Genomic DNA, 17,385 nt, shown 5'->3' on the forward strand with positions numbered 1-17,385 from the left:
TATACACTATATTAGGCCCATCCTTTGGAACTTAGTTTTTTCTAGATATGGCTGATATATTATCACTACATCCGGTGGATTTGGATACTGCTTTAGAGTAGATATATGTAGCATTAGTAATGATGTGATCAATACATGTGGATGATTTCATACCTGTGCTGTTTGTAAATACCCTGGTAGATTGACTGATAACCTGAACCAGGTTACAGGCACTGGTTACAGTTAAACATGTTTTCTTGAGTGGGCATCTTGATGAAAGCCAGTCAATATTTAGGTCACTCAGAAAATATACCTCTCTCTTGATATCACATATATTATCAAGCATTTTATTATCACACATATTATCACACATATTATCCAGATACTGACTGTTAGCACTTGGTGGTCTATAGCAGCTTCCCACAATAATAGGCTTTAAGTGAGGCAGGTGAACTTGTAGCCATGTTACTTCAACAACATTTAACATCAGATCCTCTCTAAGCTTTACAGGAATATGACTCTGAACATAAATGGAGACACCTCCACCATTGGCATCCATTTCTCTTCTGAAGATGTTGAAACTATGTATTGCTACTACTGTATCATGAAAGATATTATCTAAGTGAGTTTCAGAGATAGTCAGCACATGTACAAAAGTAAAATATGCCAAAATGAAACTTAAGAACGGAAAGCATAGAAATAGCACACAAAACAAATGTGAATTTGGTTGGGTCACCCAAAAGTCAGATATTGCAACTTATAAGGAAGTGCATTGGAGATGTTGTACCCACTGTGACTATTAAGACAGATCGAAAACAGAAACAGCATATCCTTAAGGAAGCCTTAACATTGAACAGGTAAAATAGAATAATGTCCAAATAGATGTGTCCCGGTGCAAATAAACTGGTATGCAAAAGTTATCTTTCATTGAAGTGAGAAACATAATGTAAACATTTGAATTGATACAATTCAGCAGTGGATCCATATTTATTAGCTATAGACGCGTTGGATGGTTTGTAGCACCACAACCAATTAGAATCCAGAACATGTTATCGTCATCTGGTGACGTAAAAAGGAAGCGACCGAAAACGAACACCGTTAGAGCGAAGTACATACGTCGTTGGTACATTTCAATCTAATCACTAAATACTTCAATTAAAAACAAAATGAGCGTGTCGATGCCCCAGAAGCGATATTACAGGCAGCGAGCCCACTCGAATCCAATGGCAGACCACACGTTTGAATAGTGAGTCACTCGTCATTCCGTTTGGTAAAAGGTTTAGCAAGCTAACTGTTAGCTAGTTAGCTAACGCATGTTGCCCAAGCTTCTAGTCGATGCACTACTTACTGTATGTTTTAATTCATTTCACACCACAGCTTTATATAGCAATAAATTGTCAAACGCAAAACGTTCTCTAAACTAGATTGCTTTTACGCCTCTATGCTTCCGTGTGGAGTTTGCGTCGCTTGTTTAGATGCCAGACGACGGAACAGTCATTTTACAAGTCACAATGTTGGATAAACTCGTTTGAACCTTTTCAAAATATCCATAGGAAAGTAAGTATCATTAAAACGACTTTCCAAAACGCGTGGCTTTTGGTTTGCTTATCACTTAACACAAGCTCACACATTACTAAGCGAAAAGTCTGTTTAATAAAACCTTTCTGTGGTTATTTTTTCCAAAGTTTCCAACGGCATAAAGACCAACCAAGTGGACAACCAGCAGATTAAGTTCAAATGACAGTTTATACAACATTCTGGCTACACAAGTCCAATTGTGTATATATAAATCATTGCACAAGACACATTACGAACATGTAAATGGAATAAAGGCTTTTCCTAATCCGCAAGCTAGCTTGCTTTTATGTCAGGAAGCTGGTATTAAAGGCTACTTTTTGTAAACATAAAGAAAGTACTGCATTGGATTAGAAGTCAATGTTGCTGATGTCATTTACATCCGTTTCACCTCGTGCTGGTCAACATTTGCTGAGGTATGTTGATTTCATACACACTTTTACCTATTTCACCATGACCTCTCAGCCCTGTCTGTCCAGAGGACATGGACTGGTCCCAGCTGTACCCGGAGTTCTTCAGCGACCACCAGTCGACCCAAAAGGCTGCACAAGTGGAGTTTGCAGACATCGGCTGTGGATATGGGGGACTTCTAGGTATGGGATGATCTTCTAATCCATGATATTTCCTCACCCTTGTTACCCTAACTCCAGTCTTTATCATTCTCATGCTTACTAACAAAAATACTCAACCATCAATTGTTGACGGGGGACTGTCTGCCCTACACTGAAATGATGTGAGTGAGATGGTCCTTTTTAGGTGTTGTTTTTGGTTGTTCCATCTGAGGGTGCTGTTGACTTAGAACATGGTCAAGAGATTTGGCTTGGAAGGTTCTTTTATTGTACACTCAACCAGTTCACGAAAATGGCTTGATCCTATAGACAGTGAGTCACATGGACTTGGCTTGTTATATAAAACAGGCATTGAGGCCTTCAGTTACTGTTCGCTTGAACATTAGAAAGGCAAAAGGACTGACCTAAGTGACTTTGAGGGTGATCGTTGATGCCAGGCGCGCCGGTTCCAGTATCTCCGAAATGGCTGGCCACATGGGCCTTTCACGCACGACAGTGTCTAGGGTTTACCAAGAATGGTGTGACAAACAAATTAAATCCAGTCAGCGGACGTCCTGTGGGTCGAAGGAGAATGGCAAGAATCGTGCACACTAACAGGCGGGCCACAAACAGGCAAATAATGGTGCAGTACAACAGTGGTGTGCAGAATGGCATCTCGGAAATCACAACTTGTTGGTCTTTGTCACGGATGGGTTATTGCAGCAGACGACCACACCGGAATCCACTCCTATCACCTAAAAACAAAAAGAAGCAACTTCAGTGGGCACGTGATCACCAACACTGGACAATTAAGGGCTTGTAAGTAAGAATTTCACGGTAAGGTCTACACTTGTTGTATTCGGCGCATGTGACAAATTTAAGTTTGATTTGAATTGAGGAGTGAAAAAACATTGCCTAGTCTGACGAATCCCGGGTTCCTGTTGTGTCATGCTGATAGCAGAGTCAGGATTTGGAGTAAGCAGCATGAGTCCATGGCCCCATCCTGCCTGGTGTCAATGGTACAGGCTGGTGACTGTGGTGTAATAGTGCAGGGAATGTTTTTGCCTGGCACACATTAGGTCCCTTGATACCAATTGAGCAACGTATCCATTTCCCTGAAATAATTCAGTCTGTTCTGGAGGAAAAGGGTAGTCCGACATGGTACTAAATGGTTGTACCTAATAAATTGGCCACTGAGTGTACAGAATATGTCTATATTCCTGGATTAACTGAAAATATATTGTATTGTATTTTCTCTGTGAATTTTTATTAGGATCCCCATTAGCTAATGCCGTAACATTAGCTAATCTTCCTGGGGTCCAACACCAATTAATAAGACATTAGGAACAATTACAAATTAAGACTTTACAAACTATCGCCAATTTATTGCCTTACCTCCTTACTTCATTTGCACACACTGTATACAGATTTTTCTGTTGTGTCATTGACTGTATGTTTGTTTATTCTATGTGTAACTCTGTTGGTTTTGTCACACTGCTTTGCTTTATCTTGGCCAGGAAACAGTTGTAAATGAGACCCTGTTCTCAACTTGCCTACCTGGTTAAATAAAGGTGAAATTTAAAAAAATACTTTACAAACATTTAACAAGTAGACAATACAGACAATTAAAATACCTGACAGGAAACACTTAACATTCAGTTGATGCTTTCTATTTCCTGTCCAGTCACATGGTCTATCGCATTAGTTGCTCTTTCTACTTCCTGTCCAGTCATATGGTCTATCGCATTAGATGTTCTTTCTATTTCATGTCCAGTCATATGGTCTATCACATTAATGTTTAGATTTTTTCCTTTAGGTGGATTTACTTTTTTGCCTGAGAAATATGGATTGGTAAAGAGTTCCATTCAGCTATGACTTTATATAAAACTGTAGATTTAAGGTGATTTGTCCCTGGGTTGTCTTAGATGCCCTGAATTTACCTGTCTGGTTTAGTGGTTATGCATGTTGCTAGTATGTACTACCTGGCCTGAGAATATAACATTCCTGAAGAAAATCATAAGACTGGATAGTAATTTGTTTTCAACGTGAAGCCATGAGAGATTCTGATGCATTTGGATAATATACGGTTAGAGCAATGAAGAGCTAATCTGGCAGCCCTGTTTAGAGCAATGAAGAGCTAATCTGGCAGCCCTGTTTAGAGCAATGAAGAGCTAATCTGGCAGCCCTGTTTAGAGCAATGAAGAGCTAATCTGGCAGCCCCGTTTAGAGCAATGAAGAGCTAATCTGGCAGCCCCGTTTAGAGCAATGAAGAGCTAATCTGGCAGCCCCGTTTAGAGCAATGAAGAGCTAATCTGGCAGCCCCGTTTAGAGCAATGAAGAGCTAATCTGGCAGCCCCGTTTAGAGCAATGAAGAGCTAATCTGGCAGCCCCGTTTAGAGCAATGAAGAGCTAAGCAGCCCCGTTTAGAGCAATGAAGAGCTAATCTGGCAGCCCCGTTTAGAGCAATGAAGAGCTAATCTGGCAGCCCCGTTTAGAGCAATGAAGAGCTAATCTGGCAGCCCCGTTTAGAGCAATGAAGAGCTAATCTGGCAGCCCCGTTTAGAGCAATGAAGAGCTAATCTGGCAGCCCCGTTTAGAGCCATTTGGAGCTTTTTTATATCTTTCTTTGCTGCAGATATAAAAAAAGTTCAAATTATTATGCCTTTGTATTGAATATACAGAGAAAATAACCTATAGAGATTAATGCAGGGAAAGCAATCCAATCGTATTTGTCACATGCACCAAATACAGCAGGTGTAGACATTACTGTGAAATGCTTACTTATGAGAACTTTCCCCAACAATGCGTTAAAAAATATGAATGATGTGCAAAAAAGGAAATGGTAACACAATAAAATAACGAGACTATATACAAGGAGTACTGGTACGAGTCAATGTGAAGGGGTACTAGGTAATTGAGGTAATATGTACATGTAAGTTATGGTAAAAGTAACTAGGCAATCGGGATAGATAATAAACAGTAGCAGCAGCGTGTGAATGTGTATGGTGTTAATTTGCTTGTGTGTGTTGGAATGTCAATGTAGTATGTGTGAGTGCATAGAGCCGGTGCAAGAGAGTCATTGCAAATGGTAAGGGTAGCCATTTTATCAACTGTCAAGCAGTCTTGTGGCTTGGGGGTAGAAGTTGTTCAGGAGCCTTTTGGTCTCAGGCCTGGCGATACTGCATGCTGTGCGAATCGGAGTATGACTTTTCAACATTCATTATCCTCTCTTTTTCCACAGCCATCATTATCATAATAGACTGTTTTAAGTGGTTCTTGCAACTCTTTTTTTGGCCACCTGTTCCCAGGTCAGATTAATAACCTACCTCCTCTCTGTCTCAGTGGAGTTATCCCCGCTCTTTCCAAAGCAACTGATTCTGGGCCTGGAGATCCGTGTCAAAGTGTCTGATTATGTCCAGGACCGTGTCCGCTCCCTGCGTGCAGCAGAGGCGGGCAGCTACCAGAACATCGCATGCTTACGGAGCAACGCCATGAAGTACCTGCCCAACTTCTTCTCCAAGGGACAGGTACTTAACCGTTCCCTCCCATTTACTGTCATATTTTACCCTTTTTTTTCTGTGAAGTGTACTGTGACAAATTTGTTTGTAAAATACACTTTAAATAAATGATGATGATGAATGACGTAGCCAGAGACCATCTGGGGTTGTCAGCCACATAACACAAATAATATTTATTTGTAGACACATCTGTCAAACACCTCACCTCTAAATAGTACTGCACTTAATCCCTTCAGCAAGTTTTCAAAGTGTTTTGATGCCTGGCAAAGATGCTCAAATTCAAATGGTGTTTGCTACACTTTTCTACAGCTTTCTGACCATTGGGCATTGAGGGTTTGTGAAGCTATCCAGCGTAGTGATTTTTAAATAAAGTGTCCTTCCTATCAACCACAATATAAATATTTCTAAACTTGAAATGCCCATGTCTGTTTTAGGTAGTTTACAGCCCTCTAGTGGCAGCAATAGGAAGTGTTATATCAGCAGCAGTAGGTATCAATATGACAAGTTCAGAAACGTAGTTCTCATGTCTATACCAGAGAGTAACAATGGCTAATGATTTCCAAACCTTATGTCACAGCCCAGAGATTTTAGTCTCTAATGAATTTCTCAACAAAGGTGAAGCCGTGCCAGTGACCACATGCCAGGCGTCACATCAGCTGAGCATACACTAATCAGTATTTTACAGCCTAATAGTGGAGGGTTTATCCTTTCAATTCAACCCAATTAATCAGAATGACTTTGATAAAACAAGCACTAGCTTAGCCTACATAGTGGAACCTCCAGTACCAGGACTGAGTAACCTAAATCAAACTTTGTAAAGCACATTTAAAATCGCAGCACCGATTAGTGAAAAAAATAAAAGTGAAAATATTACAAGTAAAAGCAAATAAGAAATAAAATGTCACATTTTCCTTCAACTTCTTGTGTTGGAGTATAGCTCCTTGGCTGGGTTTGAATAGACACATTGACACGATGTGAGACATAGCAGACAGTAGTACATCAGGTAGGAGACAGTAAATGTGTTGACGCCGGAGGCTGACAACTGAAAGGAACGCGAAAACTGTAGATTTTATCTATGGAAGAAATAGCCCCACGGTACTATTTTTACTGTCTTGGCTGTAATGACATCATTGAGACCTGCCCATTCTGTGTAGAGGATTAAGTGCTTTGGAAAAACACAGACCGACCGACACACACACACACACTCTCTGTCATATGTACACACATAAACGGGAGCCCCTGAGCGATATTTGCACACCCACATGCATGATGTCGTGTGGGTAGAAACGGCGCTATACTCCCCAATATGTCTTCTCTCTTTGTTTCCCCTCAGTTTTTTTACACTGTGCCAGAGCACTAATTAAAGTGTAGTTTTTTTTTTTCATTTTGTGAAGAGCGGGGCCGTCTCAACCCCCCTGGGGCGACGGCAGTCCTCTGTGATTATCCCCCCGTTGTTCTGTCTTTACATTATTTATTTGAATGAATAAAAAAGATTGACCTGGAACAGTTTTTAATATTGCAACCAGACTAATAGTTGTGTACATCTTGTGAAAGGGAGGGGGACTTTATCTTAATAAAAATCCCTTAGATGGAATTTCCACCTTTACAATCCGGGCTGCCTGACAACTGACACAAAAATATTATGAGAACTACAGAGAGCTGACTCTATAATAACTTGATAGACTGGTTTGAATAATAGCCACATTGATACACTGGTTTGATACAGGAGAATATTTAGCACCATAGTCCTCGTTTTCACAAACTGGGAGAGTAGTACCAGAGAAAGTAAAAGCTGGAGGACTTCGTTTATCTTTGTTTCTTCACTGAGGTCAGTTGAACTTGAGATGCCTGGTCTGTCTGTCTGGTCTTATTTGCATTGTGACCATTTTGTTTTGTTGATTTCTCTGTTCAGCTCAGTAAGATGTTCTTCCTGTTTCCTGACCCGCACTTCAAGAAGACCAAGCACAAGTGGAGGATCATCAGTCCCACTCTGTTGGCCGAGTACGCCTACACACTGAGAGTAGGGGTAAGGACAGTGCATAGTACACCTACACACTGAGAGTAGGGGTAAGGACAGAGCATAGTACCCCTACACACTGAGAGTAGGGGTAAGGACAGAGCATAGTACCCCTACACACTGAGAGTAGGGGTAAGGACAGAGCATAGTACCCCTACACACTGAGAGTAGGGGTAAGGACAGAGCATAGTACCCCTACACACTGAGAGTAGGGGTAAGGACAGAGCATAGTACCCCTACACACTGAGAGTAGGGGTAAGGACAGAGCATAGTACCCCTACACACTGAGAGTAGGGGTAAGGACAGAGCATTGTACCCCTACACACTGAGAGTAGGGGTAAGGACAGAGCATTGTACCCCTACATTTCAATTTGTCATTTAGCAGATGCTCTTATCCAAAGCAACTTACAGTTAGTGCATACATCTTAAGATAGCTGGGACAACCACATATACACAGGCATAGCAAGTACACTTTTCCTCAAAGTAGTCGGTGAGGAGGGGGATTATTTAAGATACTGTTTGAAGAGGTAGGGTTTCAGGTGCTTTCAGAAGATGGGCAGGGACTCTGCTGTCCTAGCTTCAGTGGGAAGCTGGCTCCACCATTGGGGTGGCAGGATAGAGAACAGCTTGGACTGGGCTGAGCGGGAGTTCCCTCCCCTAGGGGTGAGGGCCGAGAGACCAGAGGTGGCAGAATGGAGTTCTCGGGTTTGGGTGTAGGGGCAGTTCCTCTTGCTGCTCTGTAGGCACACACCATGGTCTTGTAGTGGATGCGAGCTTCGTGTGGAAGCCACTGGAGTGTGTGGAGGAGCAGATAAGTTGCAGGGGTTTGATGGCGCAAGCGGGAAGCCCAGCCAACCGCGAGTTGCAGTAGTCCAGACGGGAGATGACAAGTGCCTGGATTTTCCTGTGTGCGGGACGTTCGTACTCTACGGATGGTGTTGAGCTTGAACCTCATGGAGTGAGTCACTGCTTTGGTATTTGCATAGAACAACAGGGTGTTGTCCAGTGTCACGCCAAGGTTCTTTGCACTCTGGGAGGGTGACACTGGAGTTGTCAACTGTGGTGGAGAGATCTTTGAGCGGGCAGGCCTTCCCCGGAAGAGAGGCTCCGTCTTGTTGAGCTTGAGGTGGTGGGCCGACATCCAGGCTGAAATATCTGCTAGGCACGCAGATATGTCAGAAGGGGGAAGGAGAAAAGTAGTTAAGTGTCATCCACATAGCAATGATAGGAGAAAGACCATGTGAGGATATGAAAGAGCCGAGTGACTTGGTGTAGAGAGAGAAGAGGAGACGGCCTAGGACTGAGCCCTGGGGGCCCAGTAGGGGGACACCAGTAGGGAGAGCCTGCCAGGTAAGATGATACAGAGCCAGAGCCCACAGATGAGACGCCCAGCCCTGAGAGGGTGGAGAGGAGGACCTGACAGAGCCTGAGACACCCAGCCCTGAGAGGGTGGAGAGGAGGATATGATAGCACCTGGAAAGGAGAACAGAGGAGAGAGAGTCCTGCCAGGCCTGAGAGAAAGATGCAAGGCGTAGCCCAAGTGTGGGAGGGGGTTACAGAGTCCATTTGATTTAGGTAGGTGGTTGAGCAATGGCTCTTCGCCCAGCACTGTACTAGCTACATTGCATACATGGCCTGGAATTGACTTAACCCTCACTTTCTATCCTGCTCATTTGTCTATTCCCCCCCGCATGTTTCATACCTGTCAGATTTGTGTGGGGCTCTTGGTGTCGGTTTACTGTGGCAGCGAGGAGAGACTGAGGATTGGGAGAACAATGGGAGTCTTGTGTGTGTGTGCATGTGGGATTTTAATGTGCTCACGTGCGTCCGTCTGTAGGCTCTACCATTACACTCAGCAGCACTGACACAGGGCCCATGCCAGACACTGATCTCCTCTGGGGGGTGGAGAGGAGAGCTGTCTAGAGAATTTCCTCTACGGCAATTTAGACTACAACATCGATCCTCCCCGAACACACTCACACACCTCCATCACACCCTCCCCCGCCTCCATGGCTCCCCACCTCCTGGCCTCAACTTGAACGCTACATCACTGAACTAACATGCGGGCTCTGTGCAAATCTATGCCATCGCTTAGTTTTCCAAGAAAGCCCTGTTCTAATTATACTATCTGTCCATGCTCCAATGTAAACTACAATGACACAGGTTATAAACCTTGATGTTGGCGTTGGGTTATTTCTGTCCTTTTGAGGAAAAAAAGAAACCTTTGCTCTTCAAAGTATTTAAGGCCACCACACTAAGGCATGTTTCAAAGAAAATGTTATTGGTTAAATGCTTACTTATGAGCCCGTTCACAAAAATGCAGAGTTAGAAAGTGAGACACATAGTAGCACAATAAAATAACAATAACGAGGCTATATACAACAAGTATCAGTACCGTGTCAATGTGCAGTGGTACGAGGTAGTACAGTATGTACTGTACATGTCGGTAGGGGCAAAAGTGACTAGGCAATCAGGATATATAATAGAGTAGCAGCAGCATATGTGAAAAGTGTGTGTGTGTGGGGTCAATATGCATGTGTGTGAGCTTATGTAGTGTGTGTGTTGGCGTGTCAGTGTAGTATGTGTGTTCATGGGTAGCGTGAAGTGAGTGTGCATAGAGTCAGTGTAGTATGTGTGTGTTCATGGGTAACGTGAAGTGAGTGTGAATAGAGTCAGTGTAGTATGTGTGTGTTCATGGGTAGCGTGAAGTGAGTGTGCATAGAGTCAGTGTAGTATGTGTGTGTTCATGGGTAGCGTGAAGTGAGTGTGCATAGAGTCAGTGTAGTATGTGTGTGTTCATGGGTAGCGTGAAGTGAGTGTGCATAGTCAGTGTAGGAAAAAATTGCAATAAATAATAACGGGGGTCAATGTAAATAGTCCAGGTAGCCATTTGATTAACTGTTCAGCAGTCTTATGGTTTGGGAGTAGAAGCTGTTCAGGAGCCTTTTGGTCGCAGACTTGGTCCTCCGGTACCGCTTGCCATGCAGTAGCAGAGAGAACATTCCATGACTTGGGTGGCTGAAGTCTTTGACAATTTTTGGGGCCTTCTTCTGACACCACCTGGTATAGAGGTCCTGGATGGCAGGGAGTTCGACTGCAGTGATATACTGGGCCGTACGCCTACCCTCTGTAGCACCTTACCTTGTGGTTGGATGTTGGATGCCGAACAGTTGCCATACCCAAGTGGTGATGAAGCCATTCAAGATGCTCTCAATGGTGCAGCTGTATAACATTTTGAAGATCTGAGGGCCCTGACAAATCTTTTCAGCCTCCTGAGGGGGAAGGGATGTTGTCGTGTAGTATTCACGACTGTGCTGGTGTGTTTGGACCATGTTTGGACCACCACACCAGGTTCTTACTGATGTGGACACAGAGGAACTTGAAGCTCTCGACCTGCTCCACTTTTCATGTAAAATGTTGAAAGTTAATGGGAAACCAAGGTCATATTCATTAGTACACACTGTTTTGCAATGGAAATTAGTTTTTTATTTATAAGTTCAGGTACTCCCTCCCCGTTTCGGTTAACTTTTTTCTGTCCGTTTGCTATCAAGTGAATACAACCCAGTATTTGTCCTCTGTCTCAAACTAGATTGATACTTAAAGTAAAGCTAAGTCAGTTTGTATGATGATTGTGTGTCAGTCACAGGCTGCACTGTAAAGGAGCTTAAAGTGACCGTTCACTCTAAAAATCCAAATTTGTCAGATGTTTGCAGACCTCGTGGTTTAATTTTGATGATCCTGCTGTATGCCTCAACCCCAAATGAATGTAAAGATTTGACGTGGATTAAAATGAGTACCTTCAGAGACTAAATTTAGGTGTTTTAAGCTAATTCCTAGCAGTTTTACACATTTAGCCATGACTGTTCTTGTGCTATCTGAGTGACTCAAACTTTCAAACAAAATCAATGGGGACCCAATACCACGAGAATTACTTCTGAATGCATCATATAGGGAATTTTAGATTCTCCCTGACTGTCTAGCTTTTACTTAGGTGATTGTTAGTTCTTATTTAACAATATATTCGGTCCATTATATTTTCTACATACATTTATATCTGGTTGTAGTCTAAGTTTACACTAAAATTTTACCATAAAAAAAAGTGTTCATTTTTGGTACTTAGGCAGCCCGAAAAAACTAAACAAATAGCGGCCCGCCCTTGACTTTTCTATGCAGAAAAAAACCCTGGCCTTATAATATGGTGCTTGTTTTTCACATTCATTTGGAATTGAGTAACAGATTGTGGGACGTGGACTCATCTCAACATTAGTTCGAGGGCCGGCAAACCGTGCCAATATATCCTCCAAACGCCGGCTTTCAGGGCATTATCACTTTTATACCACGGGTTACCAACATATTCAAATAATGATTTACATATTTTCATTAAAAATGTTGTTTTGATGAATTTATTCATACTATTTATTTACTATTTAGTCCACAAGATATAGTCCCGACACAAATCTAGGGTTGTTACCCAAGCCGGCTGGTCGTTCGTTCTCTCGGTTTGGTTGCTAGAGATGCGACCCAGTTGTTCAGTCTTTTTGTTCTGTATCTATGGACACGACCGAGTCGTTCGTTCTAAATGTTCCATTGCCATACTGGCTGGCAACGTTCTTATCCCTTACTTGCTAGCTAGCCAACTATGGCTAACTTAGTCACGTCATAAAGTGCAGCCTGAATAGCAGCAAAGTAGCTGCATTTGAATTTGTTTAAGCTTTTTTCTATTGACATTTAATTGGATACATCCATAACAATGAGCTAATGAGGCATGGATTTCAGCTGGAATAGAATATTTGCTCACTCGTCAGGACACTTTTGTTCAGGGGAGCTAGCCAATAACACAGCTAACACAATCACTTAACTCAAGTTGGAAAGACTGCAAACTAGCTGCACTTGATGCAGCTTATTCAAAATGGTGTAGGTTATTCATGATTTCAACTGGCTGAGAAACGCTGCCTGACTGTCTCGTCCCGACACGTTCATTACAATAGAATAGCTGGAGATTGAATTTGAATATTGAAACAATGTTGCAAATGTCAGAGACAGACAGCAAGGTTTATACAAATCGGAGCTGTTAAAAACGAAATGTTAGTCTAAAAGAAATGTGAGAATGTGTAGATGCTTTTTAAGGTGGAGATCAAGTATAAATTGCCTAGTTGGGCTGATGAGGCAGTGGATTGCGCAGTCAGATGGAGCAGAGTAAATAGGCATTTTAACATCATCGATTTAGCCGCTGGTAACTTGTGGAATAGATATCTCCTCCCCGGCTAGAATGCGGTTTTAACTGCATTCAGGATTAGTCTCACCCACTGTATAAACTTTAATTATGAGGACATTGTGTTTAACTCTTGACAGTGCATTGTCGGAACTAGAAGCACAAGCATTTCGCTACACTCGCATTAACATCTGCTAACCATGTGTATGTGACAAATAAAATTTGATTTGATTTAGAATGCGGTTTTAACTGCATTCAGGATTAGTCTCACCCACTGTATAAACTTTAATTATGAGGACATTGTGTTTAACTCTTGTTTTGTGTTTCCCAGGGTTTGGTGTACACCAACACAGACGTGGAGGAGGTGCATCTCTGGATGGTAAAACACTTCAGTGAGCATCTGCTGTTCACACGGGTCCCCGATGCAGAACTGGTACGATGACCGACATTTTAGACAGTCCTTTTCAACAATTAATATCGATTCTGTTTTTACTTATGTAATACTTTGTCATAATATTTGTCATAGAGTAGCCAACCTTGAACCCCATATAAGCAAGTGAGAAATTGATTGTAACAACAAAGTGAAACTCCTTGGGCCTGAGTTACACAAAGCAATTTTCATGCAAATCTGGTTGCTTGTAACTGAATTGCTTCTTGATTGCTTTGTGAAACACCCCCCAGCAACTCATTTGCAACTTGTTTGCATCCAGTTGCAACTTTTTCACTTTGTGCAACTAGTTGTGTACAACAACAAATCAAAGCAAATGCTTTTGTAACATGATACATTCGAAGGTTCGGAAACTCTGACCCAGTTGTCATGTCAACAACACAGCTGTCAGTGCTACAGTAAACCCGCGATCAAGGTGGACACAAGACATTAGGTAGCTAGTTTGATAAAACAGTGCTGGCATTTAAGTTGTACAGCCAGTATTTGTCTAAATCAATCTTATAATAATTAAACGGTTGGAGAAACAAATGATTTGTGATATCATGATGTAATGCAGCAGATGACAATGGGTGAGTTTAGAATTCTCAAACCATATGGAGGAATGATAAGACAAAAGCAGCTTCAATTTGATTGGCTGTTGCATTTATTCTTGTATCAGCAAATTTGCTTGTAATTGTCACTTGCAACCTGCAACTAAAATTGTGTGAAAGTTGCTAAGCTTAACTCCAGCCTTACATTCAGAACTAGATTTTTGTGATGTCCAACAATCTTCCTACCTTCCAATTTGGAAAACATTGTCAACAAACTTACCAGTATCATACAATTTTTAAGCCGTCACAAATATTATGATTAGGAAACCTGGTAAATGAGACAATCGACAAATAGTAATTTTACTATTAAAACCCCCAAAATAGTAATGGTAATTTTGGGGTGGCACTCTTCAGACCCTTCAAAATTGTCCCTTTGTTTGGCAGGTTGATGATGTCATCATCAGTCGCTTGGGAACATGCACAGAGGAGGGGAAGAAGGTGCAGAGGAATGGAGGGAAGAACTACCTGGCAGTTTTCCGGAGGGTAGAAGACCAAAACTGACACCCCAGTATTAGACATCTCAGATGGTTAAACTGAACATTTTGCCTTGCTGATAGGAGTACCAGCTCTTCCCATGCAAGGACAGAAAAATGGATGACCAAAATCACTGCTAGCAAAGATGGTCTATTATAATGGCAAGATAGTCAAGTGACCCCTCTAACAATGAAAATTACATGTCCTCAAAGATGGAAGGCAGGCCGGAGGAGGCGAGATTAGGTGGGACCATTCTAGGCAATGAGAGAGCAGATGTGTGTGTGAACAACATGCCATAGAGATAGAAGACTCGTCTTTGTATCTATGCCACAATAGCGTCTGTGACAGCTTGGGCATCTCCATCTTTAAAGTAGTCCATTTTTATCTTCTTCAATGGCTGATTGCTCTCAACTAATAGGAATCCCCACCCAGTTGACTACTTTAAAATGGTGTAAGCCCTCAATTGCAATTTCCATGCTAAAAATGGTTATATCCATGATGAGTCCTCTATCACGGACAACAGGCTGAAATGTTGCCGAAATGCCATGTCCACTTGTATCCGTTTATTCGTAACAACCAAAACAATTACGAAACTTCTATTAGATAAAATAAGCCATACGTAGCAAATAATCAATAAAAAAAAGTGTTTACAGAATTCAACACTCATTGACCTTCATACAAAGTTTCCTAACTTAGTGGGCTTATTTTCATGGCTGGGTTTTGGGCTGAATAAAACCTCTCACTTTGCCTCTTCCTCTCTACTGCTAGGTTTTCTCCAGGGGTAAAACTGGGCTTGTTCATCCCGATTGGTGGACAGTAATATGAATGTGTGGTCATTGGTCAAGGGTTTAAATGGCCAAACTGAAGCATCCACCATGACCTTTTGTGCCTGAGTTGAGATTGTGATTTTTTGACTTATGCAAGAAGATCAACACTTTAGCCATTATTTATACTCAAAGCCTGTTGCTAATTAGACTGTTCACAAAGGCGTGCTAAATTGGAGATTCATCTGCAATGAAGCTTTGTATTGATTCATTATACTTTCATGACAGCATGAATAAATATTTATTTTTCTCATGCCACTTTTTTCCCCCACCTTTTTAATTGTGGGATGCAATCACTTGTTCCGACCATCTGCCAAACGTTGACTGCTATTTTGGGGTTTTGGTTGAGCCTCCAAGGCTTTTTCTGTTCCAACTTGACAGGGGAAGTGTTGGTTTTGGCTTTGAGCCACTAGTGTTGGAGACTTCACCCTAAATAAAATGAGAGAAACATTGAAGTATAACAGTCATAGATTGAATTTGAGGGAGACCAGGAGAGGCTTCGGCTAAAACGTAGAGGCTTCTTCATTATTTGAAAAATCAAAGCATTTGCCAAATAATGTTAATTGCAATTATTTAATGCAAAAGTGCATTGACTTCTTTCTGCATGTTACAATGGATGACACAGCTAATGGTATCCCAAATGTTTTGCAGACAGTAAGAAGTTTATTGAATGATGTGTATTGTCTGTAAATGTACTTAAGAATGCACTTGCTGTCTGAGACCTACAAGAATCATCCCATAACATATTCAATTGGCTCCGTCCTGAGCAGGGAGAGAGGAAATTGGAGGCATCTGCTTCGAGCAGCATCTGTGTTCTAAATGTCACCCTATGCTCTACTTTTAACCAGTGCCTTATGGGCCCTGGTTGGGATTAGGGTGCCATTTGGGTCACATCCAGTGGGCCCGTTTAAACTTGAAGTTGGACTTTGCCAGGACTTTGGTCCTTTCAATCCACACTGGTATATTATTCCTGAATCAGGATCAAATGTGTTCATTCAGCACACCTTGGACCATATGGTTTGAAGCATGTCTGTAGAAAAGCCAGAAACGGGATGGTGCAGGTTTGAAATTAGCCTGTTCTACCGCTGCAGGGGGTGTTGGCTAGGAACAGGACAGCACATGCCTCAATAGAGGAACTCCACAGTCAGGAAACCAGGGATGGATACATTCTGAAATCTCAGGTTCCCTTTCAGTACTTTGGTACAACACAACTATGGGCAGTCTCACTATCGCAACTTTGATTGAAGAACAAAAATCTCACCTGACAAGGCCAATGAAATCGGTGCCTTGTGGAAGCCCCGCCTTCCACAGGTGATAAGCGTGAGGCTCAGATTAATTCCTTAAATTCTTCTGCTCTTCACCTCATTGTGAGCAGGAACGATTAAAATCTAATTTTATTTGTCAAATGCCACGAATACAAATACAGTGAAATGGGATGCCCTTAACCAACAATGCATAGTTTTTAAAAAGTAAGAACAATTTGCTAAATAAACTCGAGGAGAAATAGTAACACAAAATAACAATAATGAGGCTATATACAAGGGTACCGAGTCAATGTTCGGGGTACAGGTTAGTCAAGGTAATTCAGGTAATATGTACATGTAGGTAGGAGTAAAGTGACTATGCATAGATAAGAGTAGCAGCAGTGAATGTGGGTTTGAGTGTCAGTGTAGTATGTGTGATTGTTTGGTTAGTCCAGTGTGTGTACATGGAGCCTGTGCTCCATGAGTCGGTGCAATAAATATGAATAAAATAAGGGTAGTCATTTGCTTAACTGTTCAGCAGTCTTCTGGTTTGGGGGTAGAAGCTGTTAAGGAGCCTTTTGGTCCCAGACTTGGCCCTCTGGTACTGCTTGCCGTGTGGTGGCAAAGAGAACAGTCTTTGACTTGGGTGGCTGGAGTCTTTTGACAATTTTTAGGGCTGTCCTCTGACACTGACTAGTATATAGGTCCTGGATGGCAGGAAGCTCAGCTCCAGTGATGTCCTGGGCCGTAAGCACTACCCTCCGTAGTGCCTTGTGGTTGGATGCCGAGCAGTTGCCATATCAAGTGGTGATGCAACCAGTCAGGATGATCTCGATGGTGCAAATGTAGAACTTATTCAGGATCTGAGGTCCCATGACAAATCTTTTCAGCCTCCTGAGGGGGAATAGGCATTGTCGTACCCTCTTCACAACTGTCTTGGTGAGTTTGAACCATGA

General features: G+C 42.1%; 1 protein-coding gene across 3 annotated transcripts; it reads left to right on the forward strand.

Moving 5' to 3' along the window:
• Window positions 1–1,033: 1,033 nt before the first annotated feature.
• Window positions 1,034–15,443, forward strand: mettl1 (methyltransferase 1, tRNA methylguanosine). Of its 3 annotated transcripts, none has more exons than XM_024427479.2 (6): window positions 1,034–1,225; window positions 2,020–2,147; window positions 5,445–5,629; window positions 7,533–7,646; window positions 13,181–13,282; window positions 14,272–15,443. In XM_024427479.2, exons 1-6 carry the CDS (start codon window positions 1,146–1,148, stop codon window positions 14,386–14,388), a joined length of 726 nt encoding a protein of 241 aa, XP_024283247.1. In that variant the 5' UTR covers window positions 1,034–1,145; the 3' UTR covers window positions 14,389–15,443. The 3 variants fall into 3 exon arrangements, with proteins under 3 accessions (XP_024283247.1, XP_024283249.1, XP_024283248.1); XM_024427481.2 differs by lacking the exon at window positions 1,034–1,225 and adding an exon at window positions 1,250–1,536; XM_024427480.2 differs by lacking the exons at window positions 1,034–1,225; window positions 2,020–2,147 and adding an exon at window positions 2,198–2,921.
• The last annotated feature ends 1,942 nt before the right edge of the window (window positions 15,444–17,385 follow it).

The sequence above is a fragment of the Oncorhynchus tshawytscha genome, linkage group LG07 (genome assembly GCF_018296145.1).
Source record: "Oncorhynchus tshawytscha isolate Ot180627B linkage group LG07, Otsh_v2.0, whole genome shotgun sequence".
Taxonomy (NCBI): domain Eukaryota; kingdom Metazoa; phylum Chordata; class Actinopteri; order Salmoniformes; family Salmonidae; genus Oncorhynchus; species Oncorhynchus tshawytscha.

Coding starts and splice junctions, on each gene's coding strand:
- mettl1 (XM_024427479.2), top strand. CDS start 1,146: ATGAGCGTGTCGATGCCCCAGAAGCGATATTACAGGCAGCGAGCCCAC. Junction 7,647..13,180: donor CCTACACACTGAGAGTAGGG/GTAAGGACAGTG, acceptor TGTGTTTCCCAG/GGTTTGGTGTACACCAACAC. Junction 13,283..14,271: donor GGGTCCCCGATGCAGAACTG/GTACGATGACCG, acceptor TTTGTTTGGCAG/GTTGATGATGTCATCATCAG.